Source organism: Cygnus atratus, chromosome 8 (genome assembly GCF_013377495.2).
Source record: "Cygnus atratus isolate AKBS03 ecotype Queensland, Australia chromosome 8, CAtr_DNAZoo_HiC_assembly, whole genome shotgun sequence".
In the NCBI taxonomy this organism is placed as follows: domain Eukaryota; kingdom Metazoa; phylum Chordata; class Aves; order Anseriformes; family Anatidae; genus Cygnus; species Cygnus atratus.
In genome coordinates this window covers 3,292,063-3,315,516 of record NC_066369.1, presented here as the reverse complement: position 1 = coordinate 3,315,516, position 23,454 = coordinate 3,292,063, and the positions used below count along the sequence as shown (strand labels likewise).

Below are 23,454 nucleotides of genomic sequence, written 5' to 3'. Positions count from 1 at the left end.
TCGCGTGGCTGCGCGCGGGTTGGCTGCCGGGTGGGAGGTGTGCGGGGCGGCGGCCGGTGCCTCCCGGGCTAAGATGGCGGCCGTGACCGCGCTGCGGAGCAGCTGTAGAAACGCGGGGCGCCTGGTAAGGGAAGGGTTGGGGGGCGCCGCGTAGCCGCCGTAGCGCGCGGGCAGCGTGCGGCGTCTCCGCCTCAGCGCTTCTCCTCAGGCGGCAGCGAGCGAGACCTGCGCGGCTGAGCCTGGGTGCGAAGGCGACGCGCTCGGGGACTGGCGCCTCCCCTTAGCCCCCTCTGCCTCAGGGGCTCCTCGCGCTCCTGCGCCTCAGTGCCTGCTGCGAAAGGGACCCGTGTCCCCCGCGGCAGGCCACTGACAGCCTTCTGGCACTTGTCGGTCGTCTGACTCGCTGCGTTGCATCCCATCTTTCTACCTGTGCATCGATCCCTTTGTATAGCGCGTCTGTGCACCCAGGCGAAGTATAGGTGTGCAGAAGGGAGAAACGTGCATTTCTGTCAGTCACAAGAGCCCTGATATTTGTAAATTAAGTAGTTCGGGCACCACACTTCAAGAACTGCATCCGGTTGGTTTCTTTCTAGGATGCTTACAATCACTTGAGGATATACCATTGTGAAGACATTACTTCTGTAGTTATCTAGTTTTAGGTTACATATAACTTATTTTACTGATCAAATAATTTTGGAAATAGCAGCCTCTTTTCAGTTTTATTCCTAGCCAAACCAAAGTCTTAAATCCAGAAGGAGATTCTGATGAGATGAAAGTGTTCATCTAAGCAATGTGCATGCTGAACCATAGATCTCAGAATTGGCTATTTATAGCGTGTTTCTTGCAAGCATGATTTAATTTTTGCTAGATGTTGATTCTTCTTGTGACAATGTACTGTGAAACAACGCTAACGTCCAAGAAAAAAAAAAAAAGATGCTTATTACAATTTTGAAGTGTTATGTTTGAATTTTTTTTCTTTTTTTTTTTCAGTTGTCAAGGGGAAGAAAGACAGGTTGTGGTGGTTTGTGGAGGCTGTAAGTTGTGAGGAAGAAAAGAAAGGAGCCTGGCATTCTTGGGTTAAATGGTGGAGAAATAACAGTTAGCTAGAGGCTGGGCATGGTGCCAATTGTTAAGGCAAGGAATAATGTCTGTCTGGAATATGCTGGTAAGGGTGTTGGTTTAGTGTGTAGGTAACTTTATACTTGGAAATACAGAAGATGTATGCAAAACAAATCCCAGATAATTAAATGGTCAATAAAAATGACTCAATAGGACAGCAAGTCAAAAGAGTTCCATAGAGGAACTTTAATATGAAATCGTTGCCTTTGAGCACAACATACTCAATATGACTTTGAAATTGAGTGTTACTTCATCAGGTAATCTGTTACCTGCGTGCTGTATTAACAACGTTTTGTTCTGAAGCCAGCAGTAGATTTTTAGGATCTGTGGTGGTTTAGAAAAGCACAGTAGGCTTCTTAAGGAAACAGTGCAAATTGAACTAAACAGGGGCAAGACAGTTCTTCCCCAAATAGCATTGTGTGTTGCCTTGGTTCAAGCCACAAGTCTCAGGTCACCCACAAAACAGTGGCTGATACCTCCTCAATATCAGTGGGAGACTGGAGCAGGCTATTGGTCCCTTCTTCTGACGGTAACTCTGCTCCTTGAAAAGATGCCCAGGAGAGTATTGCCTTTAAGTTGTCATACAGCATGATAGTGGTGACATAAACATAACTGCTAGTACTTTGCTACTTGGGATTTTTTATTATTATTTTATTTTTCCAGATACCAAGATACATGGGTTGTTTAACTTTTTTGACATTTAGTAGTTGCATGAATATGTATGGGTATGTGATGAATGTTAGAACTAATCTTGTCTTTTATATGCTCTTATTATTTCCTTACTTTGCATTATGCAGCAAGTAGTATTATGATGATTAAATACTGAATACAAGCACGGTCTTTTTATTTTATGGTATAAAATTGTTTACCTTGTTAGAAAGGAATACTGTTCTATGAAGAGATTGGATACTGTATTATTGCTTTAACATGCTAGCATGCCAACTTTTTACTAGATAATGTGCAAAACCTGCAAACCAAAATAATTAAGTTCTTTGAAATGCAGCAATTTTGAATTATTCCTACAGATATAATTTGAAACAGCATTGAAACTTTTCTGTTACAAAACCAGTCTGTTTTTTGGCAGTGACATTACTAATTCACTACCTGCTTGGTAGTAACTACCTGGTTACCAAATGCCAAAATCACATTGGAAGCATTATGAAACTTCACACTTAAGAGATAGTTCAGAGATTTGATGTGCTCCTTGTGATCATCTTCACAGGTAAATACTGAATGATTACCATGTAGGTTTATATAAAGAGAAAAGTTTTATAGTAAGTTTGGGACAAAAAGATCTTGTTGGACAAAAAAAAATGTAACCATGGACTCAAGTGGACAGACATACAAGATTAAAAATAGGACCAAATAGGTTCCTGAAGACAGATTATATACCGATTTTTTGAATTGAATTAAAATTTTAAATGTGTTCATGCAATAGGATTTGTCATCATTTACAATTACCATTTGACTTTTTTTTTTTTTTTCAGGGAGAATTATTTGGAGAACTAACAAAAAGGGTTTACTGTTTGTTCATGATAGGAGTTGAAAAAAAAATACTCTAGATCAGTAGATGCAATCTTAGTAGCAGGCAGATGCAAAGTAACTCAATGTGACTTTGTTGTGTCCTTTAATGGAGTTTGTATTTTATAAATATTTGTTCCTAGAAGATGATATTAAATGTAACTTGCAGTGCTAGATCAAATAGTATAGAAAACATACATTGTCAATTCAGAATTGTACAGATTTGGGGGTAATCAATATTGTAAATATGTAATATATACATCAAATAGTTCAATGGTTTGGGGGGTTGGGAGGGCAATTAGGAAGTTTAATATGCTCTATATTATTTGAAAGGATATTTAAAAAAAAAAAAAAAGTTAAAATGAACTTTCCCATACAGGTGTCCTGTTTTCTGGCTCATCTAAGAAGATAATTTCTAAATTTTACAGTTGTGAGCTACTTGAGGTACATTGTAGCACCTGATTTTTTTTAATCTCTAAATTAATTAGAGATAAAATTTATCCATAGATACTATTTTTATAAATTTTGCAGAACCCAAGACAACATAACACCAGAATTAGATTTAAGAAATGTTACTAAATAAGAAAGGGTCTGAACTAACTTCTGTTGAGATTAATGATAAAATGCCTGTTTATGTCAATATAAGTGCTACTGGCTTTGCTTTTGACCAAAATCATGACTGATTACATGGTGCTTTAAAGCAGACAGTTTTCCATAAATAACTTTTCAGAAAATTCTTTTGACCCTTTAAGTTGATTTCTGGATAAATATAATTGCAATTGAGATTTATTTGAAGATGTTTGTCTCCTATACAATAACGGAAAAAAAAAGGGCAACTGTTTGTGCCCTCTGGTGTGAATTTCCTTTCCAATTTGTACTTCTGATCACCTTTTGATTGGAATAAGAACCAACAAAGAATAATATGCTGATTTTTTCCCACAGTCTAGGGGGCCTTTCCAGCATTCGTTCTGCATGAGAATGTTCCAAATGGCTGATGTTTTTGCTATTATGTATGCTTTTTTGTGTGTATCCTGATGAAACTAATTGTTTAGAGAGACTATAGCAACTATGAATCTCTTCAGGTCTTGTCATGATTTTTGTTAACTGATTATGTTACCGTGGCTTTAATCTCTCCATGTGTTGTGTTAGTAAAAGAAGTTAAAGACATTGCAAAGCTTATGCTAATTTAATGGTTATTATACATTCAGTACTTATTTGGTATAATTGTGTTTTCATAAGAATTTCTCTATATAAATTACAGTTAAACTGTTTTGTTACTGCTGGTGCATCAAGATTATTAAATGAGCTCTGCCTCCTCAGTCTAATATTTTAACACTTAAGACTTTTTTCCCTCAGGTTTGTGCTCACCACGTTAGATCGTGCAGCAGCATTCGCTTTGTAAAATCAAAATATGTGTGCGTGTTTGACAAATCTGCCTTCAAGTTTAGTCATCAACAGCGATTATTCAGAACATCTGCTGGTAATCTTTTTCATAATAAAATTATTTTATTTTGCTATTTTATGAATGTTATGTTAGAGACTTGTGTTTACTGGTATATAGACCATTTCTAATGCATTCAGATCATTCTGTCTTATATTTAATATTAAACGTGCTGTTTTTCTTTGTCTGTTTTAAGTTTCGTGTGGCCAAATTGTCCAGTTTAAGCTTTCTGATATTGGAGAAGGGATTACGGAGGTGACTGTGAAAGAATGGTAAGCTAAGCTTTCTTAGAAATAAACTAAGAAATCAGCAAGTAGTTTGAGTATTATTGATAATTATCAAGAATTCAGTTATTTACCTGACAGTGTTTTCTGGGTTGCTAGTGAAGTTTTTCAAGTCTTGTTTTCCTTGCATACAGTAAGCTTTACATTTTGTTTATTTGTAATCTGCTTTATTTGAAAACGGGAAAGGTGGAGGGAGTGGGGTGCCCTAACTGCACCTGTTCATAGGCTTTTCTTTAGTGTTTTCAGGGTGCAGGAGGTCTTGGCTGTACTTTAGAAAAGCTTACAACTCTAGAGAATCCACATAAATTTATCTTCTACCCCTTCTTCATTCAATTTAACAAAATATTTGAACATTTAAATCGTTGCTAGAAAGCCAGTGATGATTGGATTAAGCAAAAACAAAGTGTCCAGCGGAGGGAGCAAGGCAGTGTTAGAATGCCTCCCTCTTTGTACACATAGATGCAATATCTCTGTGTAGGAGACAGTTTCCCACTTCTAGATTCTGTTCTGAAACTGATGATACACTGATCCTGACAACTTGAAACAGACTTCTTTAGCTTCAAACCAAGCTAGGCTTATTCTTATTTTTACATGGTTTATAATCTGCCAAAAAAACTCTACTTAGCTAAAGTAATAGTAAAAATTGTATATGTGGTGATATTCTGAAACATTGTGTCAGTGCTCAAAAACCTTTTTTTGTGTGACATCTGGCAAAAGGTATATAGCAAATGTATCCAGTATGTATGATTTGTCATCTTATCTGGAATGCATTTCATGTTGTGGACAAATACGTAACTGAATTTAGCAAAAGAATACACAAAGTAGATTTTAACAGTTATTATGTTTTATATTAACATGTGTCTTTTCTTTTAGGTATATAAAAGAAGGTGATAGTGTTTCTCAGTTTGATAGCATTTGTGAAGTACAAAGCGATAAAGCTTCTGTTACTATTACTAGTCGTTATGATGGCATCATTAGGAAACTCCATTACAACTTAGATGAAATTGCTTATGTTGGAAAACCATTAGTGGACATTGAAATTGATGCTTCAAAAGGTATTGCAAGCAGTTTTTTCTATTGCATATTTTGTTGTCATAAACCATCAGATTGACAGGGGAGTTTACTTTTTCCTCCTGAAAATGTTAAATGTGAAATTGACTTTTTCTTCTGTAAAGTCAAGAAGATTAAGTGGAAAACATTGTGATATTGTGTTAGAATTTAAAACTTCAAAGGCCAGTTACTTCCTATTGAAAATTTAGCTCAAGCAGCAGTCTTTAGCACTGATGTGTTCCCTTCCCCAGTATCTCATGTGAGGGATAGGTAATACTTCCTTTGTTTTGTTTTGTTTTGTTTTGTTTTTTTTCAGTAAGAAATTTGGGACAGTTATCACTGTCCATTTAACTTTTTCTTAAGTTAGAAAATTTAAATCAAGTTCTCAAATTTATCAAATTCTTATAGAATAGTCTAATAAAGTTATTTTTTTCGTTCTATTTTCAGGTGTTGCCCCAGAAGAAGATGTTGTTGAAACACCTGCTATGTCTCACGAAGAACACACGCACCAAGAGATAAAAGGTCACAAAACATTAGCAACGCCTGCAGTTCGTCGTCTTGCTATGGAAAACAATGTAAGTTTGCTGAATCTCATCTGGCCACATTTTATCCCTCTTTTATAAACAAGTTTGACTGACTGAGAGGATATTGATTAGAGGAAAGTACAGTGAGAAATGACTTATTTGCAAATTTATTTCAAGTGTGTAAAAAATGTTGTAGTGATGGAGAGAATAATGCTTTCTGATGATTATGGTGCATAGGAAAAGAATTACTGGGCTTAAAATGAAGCTAGGGTGCTCTAGGGTAGAGGTTTTAGAAAACCTTTTTAGAGGGAAAAAGAATGAAGTAGCAGAATGGATTTCTGGGACAAAGGAGGGAAGAGAGAAAAATCAGTTCTCAGCTTTAGCTAGTTTGTTCTGTTCTCCAGATTTATGTAAGAGCAGGGGATGGACTAGATGATCCTTTCAGGACTTTTCTAATTCTTTTTATTTTTTTGGTGAATCTATGAATATTCCACTGTTTTTGAAAGCTTGTTTAATTTTTTTCCTAAAAATGCACCACAATAGAGAGAGAAATTTAAGTGACAACTAATTTTCTTCAAACTAATATTTTACCACTGATCATGTAATAAAGAGGTAAGTAGCATTTGTCCCTCCTTAAGTATGAAGTTAGATACCTCATGGGGCCTTTTAGATGATCTGAACAAAGTTGAGTACCTAGTAAATTAATGAAAGTGTCACCTGCCTGCTGCAGAGACAGACATATTCTTAGGGATCGTGGGTAAAATGCTACTAAGTTGTAGTTAGAATTAAGGCTTTATTATTTCACAGAATTTTGTAATTAGCATAGCACAGAATATTATAAGTAGTGTAGTTTATGGTTACTTAGCTTTTGTTCTAATTAGGTGGAGGTGTCCTTGACCACCAGAAAATCGTGTGTTTTGCTGTATAGCGGCATGTCCGGTCCAAATCCTGCCTAGGACTCGTAGCTGCTTGATTTTATAGGCAATGCTTTGTGTCCTGTTTTGCCTCCCTGTTCTGTGATGGGGTCACCATATCCTGTTTGGTCAGGTGCACAGAACCTACAAGATGCTGGAAGGGAGGGAAATTGTAGGTATGTTGGATTAATACTTGGAATAATTAACTGTTTCTCACGATATTGAATATTTTTATATCTCCGTAAAGCAAGTGTCATAGCTTGTTATGTACTTTTCAGATTAAATTGAGTGAAGTTGTTGGAACAGGGAAAGATAACAGAATCCTTAAGGAAGACATACTCAATTATTTGGCCAAACAAACGGGAGCTATTCTACCTCCCTCACCAAAGGCTGAAATTATCCCACCATTGCCAAAATCAGAGACAGTGCCAGCTGCTCCAAAGGACAAAGCACGCAAAATTCCTGTACCTGTTTCCAGACCGATTGTGTTTTCAGGAAAAGATAAAACTGAACCTATAACAGGTAATTCATGAAATATGAAGTCTTGACATAATGTTCACAGTAGACTACCAGTAAAAGTTACTCAATGAACATTTATGAAATAATTGTTCATGTTTTGGTTGGATGGATTTGGGTTGCAAATTAGAGAGAGAAAAAAAAAAAGATTTCTGGTTGCTTTTCAGGCAGTATTGGCTTGTAGAGCAAATATGCAGAAATAGTGCAGATTACTGTACTGCAATACTATGATTTCAAAAATATACAGAGGAGAGAGATGCAGTAATATGATCTGAAATAATAAAGTTGTAAAAATTGAGCTGTATGCGCTGAATAACTGTTGGCCCTAAGGTGGACTTTACTCTGTGCTTTTTTTTAAGTTTAGTAATTTTAGAATAAACAAATAATTGGAATTTCACCATAACTTCCCAGAAGTTAATTTTCTTGGAGTAAGAAGTCAGTGAATATTTTCCAGGTTTTCACAAGGCAATGGTAAAGACTATGAGTGCAGCTTTGAAGATCCCTCACTTTGGTTATTGTGATGAGATTGACTTGACTCAGCTTGTTCAGTTGCGAGAAGAGATGAAACCTTTAGCACAAATTCGTGGAATTAAGCTTTCATTTATGCCCTTCTTCATAAAGGTGAGACAACCGGTAGAGGACTATATGAAGTACTAATGCTGTTTTTTGCCAAAATCTTCTGATCAATTATTGTTGTAGGTTGGAGCACCTCTCTATCACTTTTCTTGTGATCTGTGATTTTTCAGGTATCAGCTTTTCTTGTTTATTGAACTGCTCATCAATTTAGTGTTGGAATTGTAGCCAGGGTTAGATAATACCATGGAAATTATTTGAAACAGTAATGGAGAAAGATAAAGCAGACAAAGCATTACTTAGGAAAGGGGTAAGCATCACTGGGTATTTAAATTAAACAAAACAAATTTAGCAAACTATTGGTATTTTTAGTGAGCTCCATTAAAATTAACCTCACATGTGAAATACAATTTAATTTTGGTTTGGTTTGGTGTCTGTTGTTGGTAATGAATCCCTCAGGTGAATGAGTATGTCTCTTCTGTTGTTCAGGTGAATTGAGTCTGTGTCCTCTCTTGTTCAGGAGACCGGGCACTTGTACTCATTTAGTTGTCATGTTTCATTTCCAACTGTTGTCACCACTGAAGGCTGAATGCATAGTTTAGTCTAAAACTTATGATAATGCTATTTCAACTGGAGTGTTAAATAAGCTCTTAATCTTCTCGCTCTTTTTAGGCAGCATTAATATTCCCTGAAATAATAATCATCTAAGTGGGGAGTTTAGAATGACACTGCTGAGAAATCTTGTAACTTTTTTCTTGGGCTATTTGATTTGAATTCTTGAACAGGAAATAACAAATGCTGATTCAATTTCAATTATGTTTCATAAAGGGATTATTATCTCTTATATGTCTGTCTCATCTATCTTTGTTTTCTGGAAGTTTTTCTTCTGTTTTCCTAGTCATGACGAAACATCAACACACAAAGAGCTTAGGAGAGTTGAAGCCACGTTTTATTGCACTGAGAACCAAATTGTTATCAATCTAAATTGTCAATCTAAATTGTCTTTCACCATTCCTTGCTTTCCATGCACCTCTCTGAGATATAAAGTATAGCAATCTATCTATTTTTTGTTTATATTTAACAGGCAGCTTCTCTAGGACTATTGCAGTATCCCATTCTTAATGCTTCTTTGGATGAAAGCTGTCAAAACGTCACATATAAGGTTTGTAAACTACTGATAAAATTGTGAGCAGAAAATCCAAGCTAACAGCTAATGAGGACTTTTCAAAACATCTGAGCTATGTGTAATAACTTGCACTAAAATTGTAGTGTGTACTGTCTCTGGCTAGGATGGAGTTAACTTTCCCCACAGCTGTGCTCTGTGCTTGTAGCTGGGACAGCACCGTTATCGCACTGATGTTTTGTCCATTGCTGAGCAGTGCTGGCACAGCATTAAGACCGTCTCCCTAGCCTACTGGCTGTGGGTGGGCAAGAGGTGGGGAGAGGACGTGGCCAGGGCAGCAGACCCAAACCAGCCAAGGGGTGATGCCGTGATGTCACGCTCAGCAATAAAATCTGCAAAAGGGGAAGGAGAAGGGGGGACTCCTGTTAAGAGAACATCTGTCCTCCTGACACACCGCTACACGTATTGAGGCCCCGCTTAAGACGTGTCTGAACATCACTTGTTGATGGGAAGTAGAAAATAATTTTTTCTCTTTCTTTGCTTCCATGAACCTTTTGCTTTTTTTTTTTTTTTCTTAAATTATCCTTATCTCAACCTGTGAGTCTTTTTTTCTTTCCATCATACTTTCTTCCTTTCCTCTCCTTTTGAGGAGAGGGAGTGAAAGATTGGTTGTGGTGGAGGTTAACTGTCCATTGGTGTGAAACCACCAATTGGTGTTGTGGTGGAAAATAATTTGAGGATCTAGATTCTGTCTAAGATTGGATTTGATTCAGTATACATCTAATTTCTGTGGTTTGTTTAATGTTACTTTTAAAGTTACTTTTACTTCTTTATTTGGGTTTGTTCTCAAAAATACATATTAGCATAATGATTTCCTAGTTTTTACCTGAAGATGGACCAAGCAATTCCAATGAGAACATCTAAAATCCAGAGACAGTAATTTTTAGTAATGACACAATTGTCCTACTGTTCTGACTCTCAACCCTTACGTATTAAAATCATATTTTAAGATAAATTTAATAAAACATTTAATTTTCATACAAAGCACTGGCGGGATACTTCTGGAAAACAAGTGCCTGTTTTCTAAAGTGCTGTATATAATACACATAATGGTAAAAGCTCCTATTGTGCTGTTTTATCAGACTCTCATAGATGACTCCTTACATATTTCTTCTACAAAATGAAAGACAACTCACTTTACTTTTTTTTTTCTTTTTTACTGTTTTTCATATTATAGAGTTCTATAGTGTTATAGTGTTCTCTTCTAAACTGATAGTCATTTTAGGATGATTGTATGGGTAACAAAACATGAAATATTTTCAGTGCAAAATTGATTCCTGATTTTGTATTTCCTGGAGGTGAAATTCCCATGAAAATCAGTTTGGACTTACTTTGCAGATGTGAAAAGCTAATTCTTCAAAATTTACGTCCACTCCTCCACTCAAAATAGTATAGAGGAGCTGCTTAATGCAGAGAGAGCTTCCTTGGTTAAAAACATGTATATAATATTTTATCGTGTGTGTGTATATATATTATTGCCAATATATATAATTTTGAAAGCATCCTTCAAGTGTTTTTTGTGTACAATACATGTTATGTTGACTGCTTATGTTAATGTCCAGTTAATGAAACTTATTGTAGGCTTCACACAACATTGGAGTTGCTATGGACACAGAACAAGGTTTAATTGTCCCAAATGTGAAAAATGTTCAAGTCTGCAGTGTCTTTGAGATTGCTTCTGAGTTAAATCGCCTCCAAGCCTTGGGTTCTGCTGGCCAACTGGGAACAAATGACCTCACTGGGGGAACATTCACCCTTTCAAATATTGGCACAGTAAGTACCAGAAAAATGAGAACGTAATCTGAAAACTGCTTCTGAAATTAATACTCTAATAAAAGTTTAATATGCAAAGAATAAAATGATTAACAATTCATTCTAGAAACAATCAACCTTTTCAAATAAATTATATAATTATTCTTTAACTGATAATATCTCTAGCATTTTCTTTTTTAGATTGGTGGCACTTATGCCAAACCAGTAATACTACCTCCTGAAGTAGCTATTGGAGCACTTGGAAAGATACAGGTATATTAACTTAGTGATGTGAGTGTTTAATTCTAGTGAACTAAGGTCATATTCAATGATAATGTTCTGATATATATATATATATATATATATATGTATATATATAAACATACATGCGTGCACACATATATATATTGTGTGTGTGTATATATATATATACACACAAAAACATGACCTCTTTCTGTTATATGAATGCATAGCTTGTGATTTGAAAAGTTTTGTGGTAATTTTAGATGGCTGGGCAGAGATGCCAAATGTTTAAATAGAAGTCTTTTATGCCAAAAATTCAGATGTATTTTCTAGAATTCTGTTATATTCACTCACATATGTATTTAATCTCCTAGTTATTAGTAGATATCATACATTATATTTCTTATAAGTTTTGCAACATGGCAATAGCACTCTTGCTATGATCAAGGAGAGAACTTGAGACTAAAAAAGTATTCTAATAATGCTTAGCATAATGATCCAGATGGCTGAATCTATACAGAACTCTGTATGGTTAACGCAACTTCTTATTTTCTGAATTTGGGGATTTAAATTTTTAATGTAGACACTTGAGATCAATACTGACTTAATATTAACTAGATTTACTTTTCATATGTTCTTTCTATGATCCTTTTGTTTAGGGAATGCTTTAGGGACACTGTCATTTTGAATGCTAGCAGTGAAAGAAACTATTCAGGAGGGAGCTTTTGAGTCAAGAAAAGTTTTCACTACTTCATTATTTCCAGGATGGTGGAAAGAGGATACAGCTCTTTCTTATATAGGTTCACAATATATTCTTATCTGCAGCACAAAGAATGATGGAAGCTCTTTCATTTCTGAATGGCACTACTGTTATCTGTCTGCCTAATTTAGTAAAATGTTTGGATTTAGATTAACAAATTAACAATAAAAATACAGATTTGTTAATTAAAATATTTCATATTTCTACTTTATTTTATTCCTTTCTCTGATTTTTAGATTCTTCCTCGGTTTAATGGAAAAGGTGAAGTATTTAAAGCACAGATAATGAATGTGAGCTGGTCAGCTGATCACCGCATTATTGATGGAGCTACAATGGCCCGATTTTCTAACTTGTGGAAATCTTATTTGGAGAACCCTGCTTCAATGCTGCTAGACCTTAAATAAAGGAAACCATGGCTAGAATATGCCTCTAAAATTTTCATATTAGACTGAAGAATTACAAAAGCTGGCTCTACTAGCACATGCCCTTTGCTACTTACATTATATAATAATTTTATGTGGTTAAAAGTTCTCAACAGCTTAAATCAGTCTATCAATTAATTGTTACTTCTTTTAATTAGTAGTGCTGTAATTTCTTCTACAGCCAGCTATCAATAGGTCATGGCGTGACTTCTGAATGTGGTGATGGATTGTCTTTGTTTTGCCTTTTGTAATACATATGGTCATGAGGCTGGTCTAAATGAATCACTGATCTACGTCTGCAGTATTTTTAAACTGATTAACCCGTTTTGAAGGGAAAAGCTCGCAGTTGTTCTTTGTTGGAAACATAAATTTATTTTAAAAGGTAATATCCAAATTCCCAAAAGAAGTTATGCAAAAATCAAACACAAATAAAATGCCTATTATGCTTCTGCTGTAAGATGTCCAGAGAGCTTTTTGTTATTTAACAAAGTTAACCTCTCAAAACTTTTGGTACTCTACTCCTGGCATTATATGCACAGGTACCCTTTATCAAATGATAAAGGGAAGAGGGCACATTTATTCAAATGCTTACTGACAACATTTAATGATAACTATCGGGGCCTTAAAACTGTCTAGAATATACTGTATTTTTGTAGGCTGTAAGTAGTTGCAATCCTTAAATTCCTTCCAGTTATTTTTGTTTCTTATAGAAAGCATGTCTGTTTAAAAAAAAAAAAAAAAAAAGAGGATCTTACTATTTATTCTGTGGTTAGATAAGCCTGACAATAAGCAGACTGCGTTCTAAAAGTTTTCACCATCTTGTGTTATTGATGTTCAGGTACTAGAATCTGACAGATTACTCTAATACAACAAAGAATTAGTATTAAAAAAAATACTATGTGGGATAACGGAGATCCAAGGCAAGTAATTAACGGGTTCAAGTTAATACCTTCAGAACAGACAATAGTAATGTTTCTTTAAGGTAAACTAAACAGATGGTAAGGATTATAGTGGTTATTTAACAGGAAATACAAAGAAAATGGTTGGATATAAATGCCTTCTAGAAATGTAAGCTGAAAACAAACAGGACAGTTACATGGCCTTAAAAATTAATATGCAAATCGGACATTTTCTCCTTTCTTTAGATATATCAAAAACTGTCTCTACAGGAGCATTCTCCAAAATAGTAGACCAAAGTAGTCTAATGTATTTAGCTGTGAAGATGCAAGACACAAGCTACCAGAGGTAGAATCTCTGTTACCCTTGATGCTGAGACTGAGCAAGAGGAAAGCTGGTAATGTAGGTGGAGGGTATACATGTAAGGTGTTATTTATATTTTTATTGTGGTATAAGGGTCTTTTATATAAGTCATTTCTTGAAAAGTTTGACTAATATGTTGTGCTTATCACTTATTTCATTTTTATCAGATTTATTTATTCCTAATAAATTTTTTTAAAGCCACAAAGAATTGTAGTAATACTGTTTTTATTTGTGAATTTCATGCAAGCAATCCTATACAGGTGGCTCATTCTTCTATTTCTTCTTATCTTAGAGAACCTACTGCACTTGAGACTACTAAAAGAACGCAGCGGAATGGCTGTTCTCCTACAAGTATATTGTTGTGGTAAGGGTCTAGTCTGAACAGTGTATTTTTTTAGTGTTATGGTCATGCAAAAAATGAATTGGGACAACAAAAGTGTACAATAGAAAGTGATAAAGTGATTTTGAAATGTTTCGTAGAAGACTTTTGTTCACAGGAGAAATGTGAAATTTCTTAAAACTTCAGTAAAAGGGAAGGGTTTTTTAGTCTAACTCTAATTATCCACCTCTTTCAAGGAAGAAGAAATTAAGTAGTTAGACTTTAAGTTATGATTTTTTGTATTAAAAAAATAAAAATACTCTGAGGATTGAACATATACTAAAACTGAAAGAAGAAATACCTATTACCAAAGAAGCTGTTGAATCATTTTTGCTTTTGCATAACTTCTGCCCCAGCTCCCTCAAAAACAAACACACACAAAATTATGAAAAATACACATTTGAAGACTGAAAGTTAAAACAGCATCTTTTTTACATAGGCATTAGCATTCAGGTAGTTTGTGATGGTCTGGAGAGGGTTTACCCCCGCCTTTTTTTTTTTTTCTTATAAAGTTCTATGTTGTAACAGTAGAATCTAAATACTTTAAGAAAGCCTAATAATGACTGAAAATTCTTTCTACTGAAAGAGGATTACAACCAAATGATTGACATTTGTTAAGTTTCATCTTTGCATTTTATACCCTTATCTGCAATATGGGTTAGAATGATCCAGTTTTCTGACTTCTATCTCAAATAGTGATCTATAATTTTATTAAACAATGTAAGAGTAAAACAAGTAATTGCCATTTTGAATTGAAAACTTGCTTGCTTATTTTTCATGATGGAGCATAACAAGTATGTTGTTCTTTTTGTTCACAATTAGTAATTTTTGTTAATCTCATAAACAATGTATGGGAGTCTAGTAATTTTCAGCAAACTGGGGAGACATGAAGAGTGGTGAATGCTTGGGGGTTTTGCAGAAGTGCCTCATATGATACCTTCTATTCTCAGCATAGGTTAAAATTAGAACTAGACTGACGTTGCATTGGAGCCTGCGTGAGAGTTCCAAATGGTTTTGGTAGTACAGACAAGATTTGTAACTTATCTATTCTCTTGTGCAGAAAGCAATGAGTCATGGAAAATCTTTGAAAGCACCACATCTTTGAGGTAAGTTGTTCTTAAATTTGTTCACATGATTGGAGGTGAAGTTTTGGGGAGATCAGATTACATAGGAGGAACTTGAGGTTGTTTTACAGCCACACTTGTGAATTCCCATCTGAATTGTCAGTGACAATGTGATTATTATGTTTGTGGTCCATTTTTTGGTCAGGAAAATGAAACATAAAAGAACTAAAAGCTTTTGATAATCCTGTTATATAATTAAACATCCTTGAAAACAGAATCGTATACATATACATCGTATACATTTCATGGTTTTAAGGCAATACCTATTGAATTTTCCACTACAAATGAGAGTTGCCAAGTGTAAGATTGCAATAAAAATAAGTATTGATTGTATAGCCTGATACAGGGTTTAGTATGCATGAACAAATACGTCTTTTGAGACTGGAACCCTTATGTCTCTTTTCTGCACAACACACTTAAAAAGATTTCTAGTTTTCTACCTGAAAATGCATATAGTTCAGAAAATCAGATATGATGGATCAGGTAAATTGCTTAATCCCAATAGAAATCTAGCCCTGAAGAATATGGCAATTTAAATTGAAACTACTAATCAGAGCAAAAAGCTTCATACAGTGTTTTAGTCACTAGTGTTGCATATTTGCATGAGGAATGGGAAAGGTAATTTCTATGAGGACCACTGAAAGAGAAGTTAATCTTTCAAAATATAGCACGTAAATGTGATCACGTTTATGCAGAAGAGAGAAAAAGGAAAGAATCCTCTCTTTTAAAGGGAAAAAGGGATTGAATCCCTAAAAAGGGATTGAATTCCTAATTGAGTACCAGGGTGCATTGTGACACATTGTGGGACACTGTTTGCATCACCTGTCAAATTCTGCCAATTTTCCTTAACAGAGAACAGTTAAGAATCCTCAATATGAAAGTGTTGGACTAGATTCTTCTTTATGCAAGCTTTATAATATGATTGTATGCTGTCTTTATAACAGAAAGTAATCCTGACAATTTAAAATTATTATTATTTGCCTGGCTATACCTTGTTGATTAATTGATCTCAGTATAATCAGGCTTTACAAATACCTATGGTAGCAAAAGACACTGTAAACATGAAGCAGAATGATTATGTGTTTGAACACAGAAATGATCACTAAATGACTGTAGTCTATCCATGCAATGTAAAATTACAATAGAGTAAACATGATGGTAAAGAATGTTCTGAAAGACAGACCTGCCGCAATTATTGTTAAGGAAATATTTGCATGAAAAGACTTGACATTCCACTTTCATTATATCCACCTACTTGTTAGGAAGAAAGTTTTCCTCGCCTTTTCAGTTTGAATGGATATGTAAACATTTTTGTTACTTAGCTCCTGCAAATATTATTAAAAAGTTGAAATAGAGCAATCAGATTGCCAGCATTCAGAGTACAGGTATGTACACTGCTACTTGTACAAAGTTTAACCCTCCAAGCTCTCCTTGGTATGATTATCACTGCTTCGGTTACTTCTAAAAACAAACAAACAAAAAACTTTCCCCAAATCATTACAATATTGACAATAAGAATATTTTTCAGAGGGATGCACCTGTTGGGATGATTGAGTATCCTACTTTGCTGCTCTTCAGAAAATTATGTATTAATTATCTCTCTAAGGAAAAGATGACTTCAAAACATTAGCTTTATTTATTTATAAATTGGGATCCTGATACTCAGGAGGGCCACAAGAAGATTAAGAGAGGGGTGTGAAGAACTTAAAAAGCCTTAAAAGGTAATGTATTACTAACTCTAAAATATAATATGAGAGTATATATGAGAATATGAGAGAAACTGTTAAGAAAATTAAGCATGCTAATTTATTTCCAGCAACATTTCAGTTACTCTGAAGTGCAAAACTCCTTTAATTCCAAATATTTATACCTGCCAGGATGCAGCTACCATTAACTGCCTAAAATTGCAGGGAACAGTTTCATTTCTTCCTGGGAAAGGAATGAATATTTATATCTGCATTTAATAATTATGGTTGTTCGTAGTCTACAATTGTAAGATGTAAGAAACTGAAAGAAATAGTTCTTCACTGATGAAGAATGCAGAAGAGATTGCAAAAACATACTTCACAGGGGTACCTTTTGGGAAAAAAAAAGTTCAAAATGGTGCTTTCAACAGTTAGTATTTACCTTGATTCCCAAACTGAAGGTTTAAATTCCTTATGCTTTCTAATTTATTTGTTGTCATTATTTATTGTAGTTATAAACATCTTTGAATGATACTTCTACTATGGTTTAATGATCTCCAGTGGTAAATTCCCCAGGTCATTGTACAATGATTTTGTTGAAAACTGATTTATGAAACTGATCACCTTTTTTTTTTTTTACTATAAAATTTAACTAGGTACAATTATTTTGTAGAGAGAAAGCAATTGGTAAAATCTGTCAACTTAAATACATTAACTATGCCTAATGATGTAATTGAGTAGGTATGGCAATACTTTAGTTTTCATGCCACTCTTCCCATCTGGTAGCTGTTACATACGTTGATGAATTGAGCCTGAAATTACAGTCAGATTCCCGTGGCTGAACCTGAACATGTAAGAATCATGACTGAAACTGCAGTTTGTATTGGATCATTCTCTGCTGTGAAGACACTTTGGGAAGTAAGAATACACAAGATAAATGAAGAATTACAGAAAGAAAAGGAATTCAGACAGAGGTCTGCAGGAAGGTAGGTAAATTGCAGATAGCTTGTGAAAAACTAAACCATAAGGTACGCTGCAGTAGACTGTAACTAGTCTTTTCAAACTCATCCAGTCCAATTCTTTAGCCCTTACTCCAGCAGAATTCCCACTGGTTCAAATCTGGCAATATGTTCGTCAAGCGAAGAATTGTGTTCTAAGATAAAAAATATTAGCATATACTAAATCCACTAAATACAGATATTAAAATTCTCTCCTGTATGGATTACTCTACCCAGTGGAGTAATTTAATTTGCTATGCTTTATCCTCAATGGAGGAATTAACAGGGTCACTTAGTTTTCTGTGTGGCCAGCAATTTAACGAAATTTGAAGAAATTAGCGGTTTTGAAACCCTTCCTTATTTGTCAAATGTGTTTTGAAATGGAATTACAAATTCAAAAGTTACTAATGAAAAATAAAAGCAGAAAGAAAGAATTAGCTTAATTCTCATAATTCTTATTCAAGTCCCCTTCAGAGACCAAGCTAAAAGAATGCTTAGCTGATTGACCTTGTCTGGTTGCACTTAGTTCAGGTTGAATGGAAGGCTTTCTGTCCCAAGAGGTTGTTTCAAAATTGGAACTGTAATTTCACATGCCTTTATATTCTTTTGCCCTGATGCAATATGATGAAACTGAATGCAGTTTTGTTTTCCTTCTGACTGTAAATTTGAAGAACTGTGTTGAGCTGCAAATGAATAAAATTCCTATAAATTACCCCAGACAAACATTACTTCATGTTGTTGTCTTCCCTTAATTGATAGTATAACTAGCATCCAGAGGTAATATTGTTTGTCACCCAAAAATAGTTACTGTTTCTTTGTTGTTCCAGAAAATAGAATGGGTAGTAATTATTGCCAGTATTGAGAAATACTGAAAGAGTTTCTTTCTGTTGTAGGCTACTGCTTGTCTGGGAGGAGAGAGCGGCTTTAGCAAAGCTCAAAGAAAAAATAATTAATGAAGATGGAAGAGCAATTTTAAGGATAGAAGAAGAAGAATGGAAGGTAGTGTTAATAGGTATTAACATTGCTTGGGCTGAATGACTGATGCATTAGAAAACTACTATTTACATCTTTACACTCACAGCTGTACTATTTTTATTCTATGAAGCGCTCATGTGGTGCTTTGCTAACAGTGAATTGAGGTGCACTGTTGTGAGACTGTAAGCTGACTTTTTTAGTCCTGAGTATTAAGCATTACTCTGCAAAAATACAGCCCAAAAGGCTTTCCTCCATTAGAAGAGATTTACATTGCAAATTATGAGTTTAATTAGGCAAATTCTCATTTTGTTAATGTACCAAAACTACTGAAATATATCAAGGAAAAAAACCCCTGTGTTTAGGTGCATGATAAGATTTCTTACTGTTAGTTACTTTTTCTAAAAGAGAAAATGAGTAAGTTAGATTCCCAGAATAGTTTATTGTTTCTAGTGTATGTGGAGAAGTGCTAACTGTAGAATCAACAACTGAATGGAGTCTAACCACCTTCTAAGCTGCAGGGCTGGTAGCTTCACCAACACAGAAATGCAGATGCTGGTCTCTGTGAAGTGAATGAGACCATGCTGGGCCAATGAGAGTAACAGCCCCACCCAGAAATACTCTGGGGGTCCATAGGTTAGTGTAAGGAAGCTCTGTTCTTTAAGAACAAATAACATACAAGCACTGCAGTTTTCCTATCCCTCCGCTCTTCTGCTCTCAGCTGCTCACTGTTTCTCTTGACAGAACAAGAAATATAGTTTAGATCACCACTGAAGTGCAAAAAGCAATTTAGAGCAGTTTCGTCTTCAGTTATAAAGCCTGAAGCTTTTCAAGTAGTGACAGTAGTGCAGATATCTAAATGCTGGGAGCAAACAGTGGGCAGGTTAAAACAACGATTAGAATGACACACATTTTTGGAACTATTTTTCTGGATCCTACAGTATAGCTCAAGAACAAGGAAGACATTTGTTTATTATAATGATAATACAAAGTGTTAATATTTCAAATAACTAACCACCACCTTCTACCTAATCCTGTATTATTGTGTATTAAGCCGAATTTCTTCTGGTCTCTATTTCTTGTCTTAGACATTACCTTCATGTTTATTGAAACTACTCCATCTCCAGGAATGGCAGCTTCACAGAACTAGCTTGCAGAAAATTCCTCAGTTCATTGGAAGATTTCACAATCTTGTTGTTCTGGATCTATCCCGGAATTCGATAGAAAGTATACCTAAAGAAATTGGTGAGCTGTGCTTTCTTTTATTTTAAACTGTTTTTCTAAGAAAATTAATTTTGTTCAAACATGCCGTTTTTGTGCATTTTGCCTCACTAGCATTCTAACTGGGTAGATAGAAAACATGATTTAAATTTGGCAGTGAGACAGAGATCTTAAAGCCATTGAGTCCCTACAAAAAAATAAAAGGCCAGATAAAAAAGATTTATCTTTATGAAAGCTCTCTGTTGGGGGGGGGGGGAGGGGAAGAGCTTGTAAGCACAGCAGTTATTAGACATAAGAGAAAAGTGATACTGAAAAACATGCTATAAGTTCTGAGCTCACAGCATGAGTTGCCCGTGTTTGTAAGTTTTCGGGCTTTTTTGAAGTATTCAACTAGAGTTCTGTACTAGTGTCCTGAAGTTCTTGAATTTCAATGATTTTTTTTCTAGTGAGAACACAAAGCGCTTATATAAAAATATTAGGATAACAAAAAAGTTAATGTTGTATTTCAAATCTGATAAAATGTTGATGTTCATTCTTTCTCATTTGTGCTCTCTGCAGGCCAGCTGACTAGCCTCCAAGAGCTGCTTCTCAGTTACAATAGAATAAAGTCAGTTCCTAAAGAAATAAGTAATTGCATCAGCCTGGAAAGATTGGAACTGGCTGTCAACAGGAATATCTGTGATCTCCCTTCTCAGGTTTTGAGATACTGTTCTATTGTTCTATTTTTTTTTTTTGGTAATGTGTATTTTGAATTTATTCAAAACCTATTCTCATTAGAAGTTGCACTCCATGTTTTCATGTTTTCAGATTTATTTTGATATTCTGATTTCATAAATACTCCACAGAAACACACATGACCAGTATTCTCACAGGACTAGTCAAACTGAAGTCACATGAGAAGGATATATATATATACACACCTGAGTAGTTGCAGGAGCCAATCTGTTTTTGTCCAGAGTACTGTAGTTGTTAAGGCATATCAGCTAATGCAACTCAAAAACCATTATTTGTTTACAAACTCTGAAATATGTTTTAATGTATTTTAAATTTTCTTTTTTCTTAGTCATGATTACATCACTGCTGTAATGGAACATGTATGCTAGCATTAAATCTCTCTTCCTTTTCAGTTAAGTGAATTAAAGAAGCTTTCACACATAGATTTGTGCATGAATCAGTTTACTACCCTCCCTTCAGCTCTTCTCAACATGCCAAATCTAGAGTGGTTAGATATGGGGGGAAATAAACTCCAGGAGCTTCCTGATGCAATTGACAGGTAAGTACAATTCAAAGATCACATCTTAGTCTGAATTCTGCTGCACTGAAATTCTAATGGTTTAATTTGTCAAAAGATTATGTTAATATTAACCTCAAAGCAAACTTAAGATTTATCAGCCCTAATGCATTTTTGATAAATTGGAATAATCAATTCAATAAACAAGTAATAAATTCGCTATCAGTTATCAAGTTAAATGTTTCTTGCCAATGAATTTTTTCTTTGAGATTTTAGTATTCTTTATGTGAGTCCTTCATGTGACTGACTGAATGAATAATTCATTCATGATTCTTAAGATGAATCAATTACTTTGTATTAATGGTTAATTTTCTAAATCTTGACTGATTGTGCAAATACCTACTTTGACAGAATGGAAAATCTCCATACCTTATGGCTCCAAAGGAATGAAATAAACGCTTTGCCAGAAACCATTGGTAATATGAAAAATCTTAGTACTCTTGTTCTTAGCAACAACAAACTTAAGGATATTCCTGCTTGTATGAAGCACATGACAAATCTGAGGTAAGAAAAAGCTGCATAAATATAAATAAAAATGCTAGCAGGTAAGTTTTTAAGGCTTCCCTTAAGTTGTGTATCATTTAAAGAACATAAGCTATGATAGATACAGTCCCAAAGGTGAATGGAGACTGTAATACATTTTCTCATTTCTGAAAGGTCCAGATGCTCACTTCTAATTGGCCTTATATATCGCTCCCTAAATCCAAGAGCCAGGAGGAAAGATAGGTGATGAATGTGAAAAAGACAAAAAGTACAATCTTGGCACTGAAAAGCCAAACACTCAGAATTGGAGAAAAAGTATTAGCTATAAGGATATGGATGAAACTCTTCTGTACTAGATTAGAAAAAAAATAAAATGAAAGAACATAAGTTGTTAATTGGTACAATTAGATTATTTTGTATACGACAAACTTTCCTGTTATTTGTATTTTCATTTAGTTATTTTACAGAAAGAATATTAGTCTAAATAATCCCTAATCCAGTAAGGCAATTCTTCTGTTTTCAGACCATTTAGGAGGAAGCAGCATCTGTTTAAACACACATATACAAGCTCACCTGCCCAATGTAATCTTTAGTTTGTGAAGGGGGAGATGTAGGTTTTATCTGTCTACAATCTGTTTTCCCTGTGTAATTGTAGCTGTTGTAGAATGTAATAGGTTGAGTGTGGAGGGACAGGCTCAGAGTTGTCATTTTCCTCAAGTAGAGAAATGTCTGGCTTATGGTTCTTATTTGGCCCATTTCCTACAGCAGCTAAAATATCCTGAGCATGCTGTAGCAAAAAGCTCCTAAGGTAACAGAAATACAGTCAGGCACAGGTACATGTGGAACAGCTGAAAGGAGTGAACTGAGAACAGAGGAAGACTGGACTGGCTCTTGCCTTGCAAACTTAGGAGAACACTAGCATTTGCACCCTTGTTCTCCACTCATCTGTTTGTGAAAAGTAGATGAGGCTGACAACTGGGAGAAGCCCAGAAGACTGCAACATTTTCTCCCATCACAATCAGCTACAGTTAGTTAATGTAAGACGTCGTCTTCATGTAGTTTACATAATTCTACTAATATTGGTGGTTTCAATTAACTTGTTGTAAGATAGCATCTGGAAAAATACCCTTAAAATTACTTTTCATTTGTTCAAGATGTTGTCTGATGAATCTTAATTCAGTTTCAAAAGCTTTTTTCTCTGGACAAAACCTAGTGCAAGCATAATGTTTTCCAATGAACTGTCAGATTTGTCAACTTCAGAGACAATCCACTGCAGTTAGAGATCACACTCCCTCCATGTGAGAATACAGAAGAGGAGGAGCAACAGGAAATGTACGGCATTGAATTCATGCACTTGTATATTCAGGAGTCACTGAAGAAAACAGGTATGGTTTCTTTTCAAATTCCAATCCCTCTGGAATAGAGTGAGGAAGGATAAGACTAGAGGGATGGATAAACTAGATGAAAGAAAACTAGGATATGTATATGAATGACCCATGAAGAAACTCGAATAAAATTTTCCAGTCTAAAAACATTTTTACTGAAGGCAGGGACACTTCTAACAAGCTGAAACAGTAGGTCTTCCCAGGTAAAGCATATATTCTAGCAGGAACGTACTGGAACCATGGAACATGGTTCATGGAACATTGGAATGCATGTGCTTGAGTTTTCTACAGCCTAGAGAAGTGGAAATTGATGACTGTCTGTTGTAGTTGCAATTTAATCAGAGTTAACTAGTA

The 23,454-nt window shown here is 35.0% G+C and overlaps 2 protein-coding genes across 5 annotated transcripts; both read left to right on the top strand.

Moving 5' to 3' along the window:
• The first annotated feature begins 22 nt into the window (after window positions 1-22).
• Window positions 23-12,754, top strand: DBT (dihydrolipoamide branched chain transacylase E2). 4 transcript variants are annotated; one of them, XM_050712170.1, is made up of 12 exons: window positions 61-124; window positions 3,020-3,084; window positions 3,997-4,120; window positions 4,278-4,353; window positions 5,239-5,420; window positions 5,863-5,990; window positions 7,132-7,375; window positions 7,824-7,990; window positions 9,027-9,104; window positions 10,707-10,898; window positions 11,079-11,150; window positions 12,117-12,754. In XM_050712170.1, the coding sequence occupies exons 6-12, from the start codon at window positions 5,901-5,903 to the stop codon at window positions 12,282-12,284; spliced, it is 1,011 nt and encodes a 336-aa protein (XP_050568127.1). In that variant the 5' UTR covers window positions 61-124; window positions 3,020-3,084; window positions 3,997-4,120; window positions 4,278-4,353; window positions 5,239-5,420; window positions 5,863-5,900; the 3' UTR covers window positions 12,285-12,754. The 4 variants fall into 4 exon arrangements, with proteins under 4 accessions (XP_035393118.1, XP_050568127.1, XP_050568126.1 ...); XM_050712169.1 differs by lacking the exon at window positions 61-124 and adding an exon at window positions 1,781-2,341; XM_035537225.2 differs by lacking the exon at window positions 3,020-3,084 and having other exon boundaries at window positions 23-124.
• A 4,696-nt stretch (window positions 12,755-17,450) lies between these two features.
• Window positions 17,451-23,149, top strand: LRRC39 (leucine rich repeat containing 39). Its single transcript, XM_035537231.2, has 7 exons — window positions 17,451-17,724; window positions 18,642-18,747; window positions 19,809-19,965; window positions 20,500-20,636; window positions 21,069-21,214; window positions 21,584-21,736; window positions 22,961-23,149. Exons 1-7 carry the CDS (start codon window positions 17,612-17,614, stop codon window positions 23,136-23,138), a joined length of 990 nt encoding a protein of 329 aa, XP_035393124.1. The 5' UTR covers window positions 17,451-17,611; the 3' UTR covers window positions 23,139-23,149.
• Window positions 23,150-23,454: the final 305 nt, after the last annotated feature.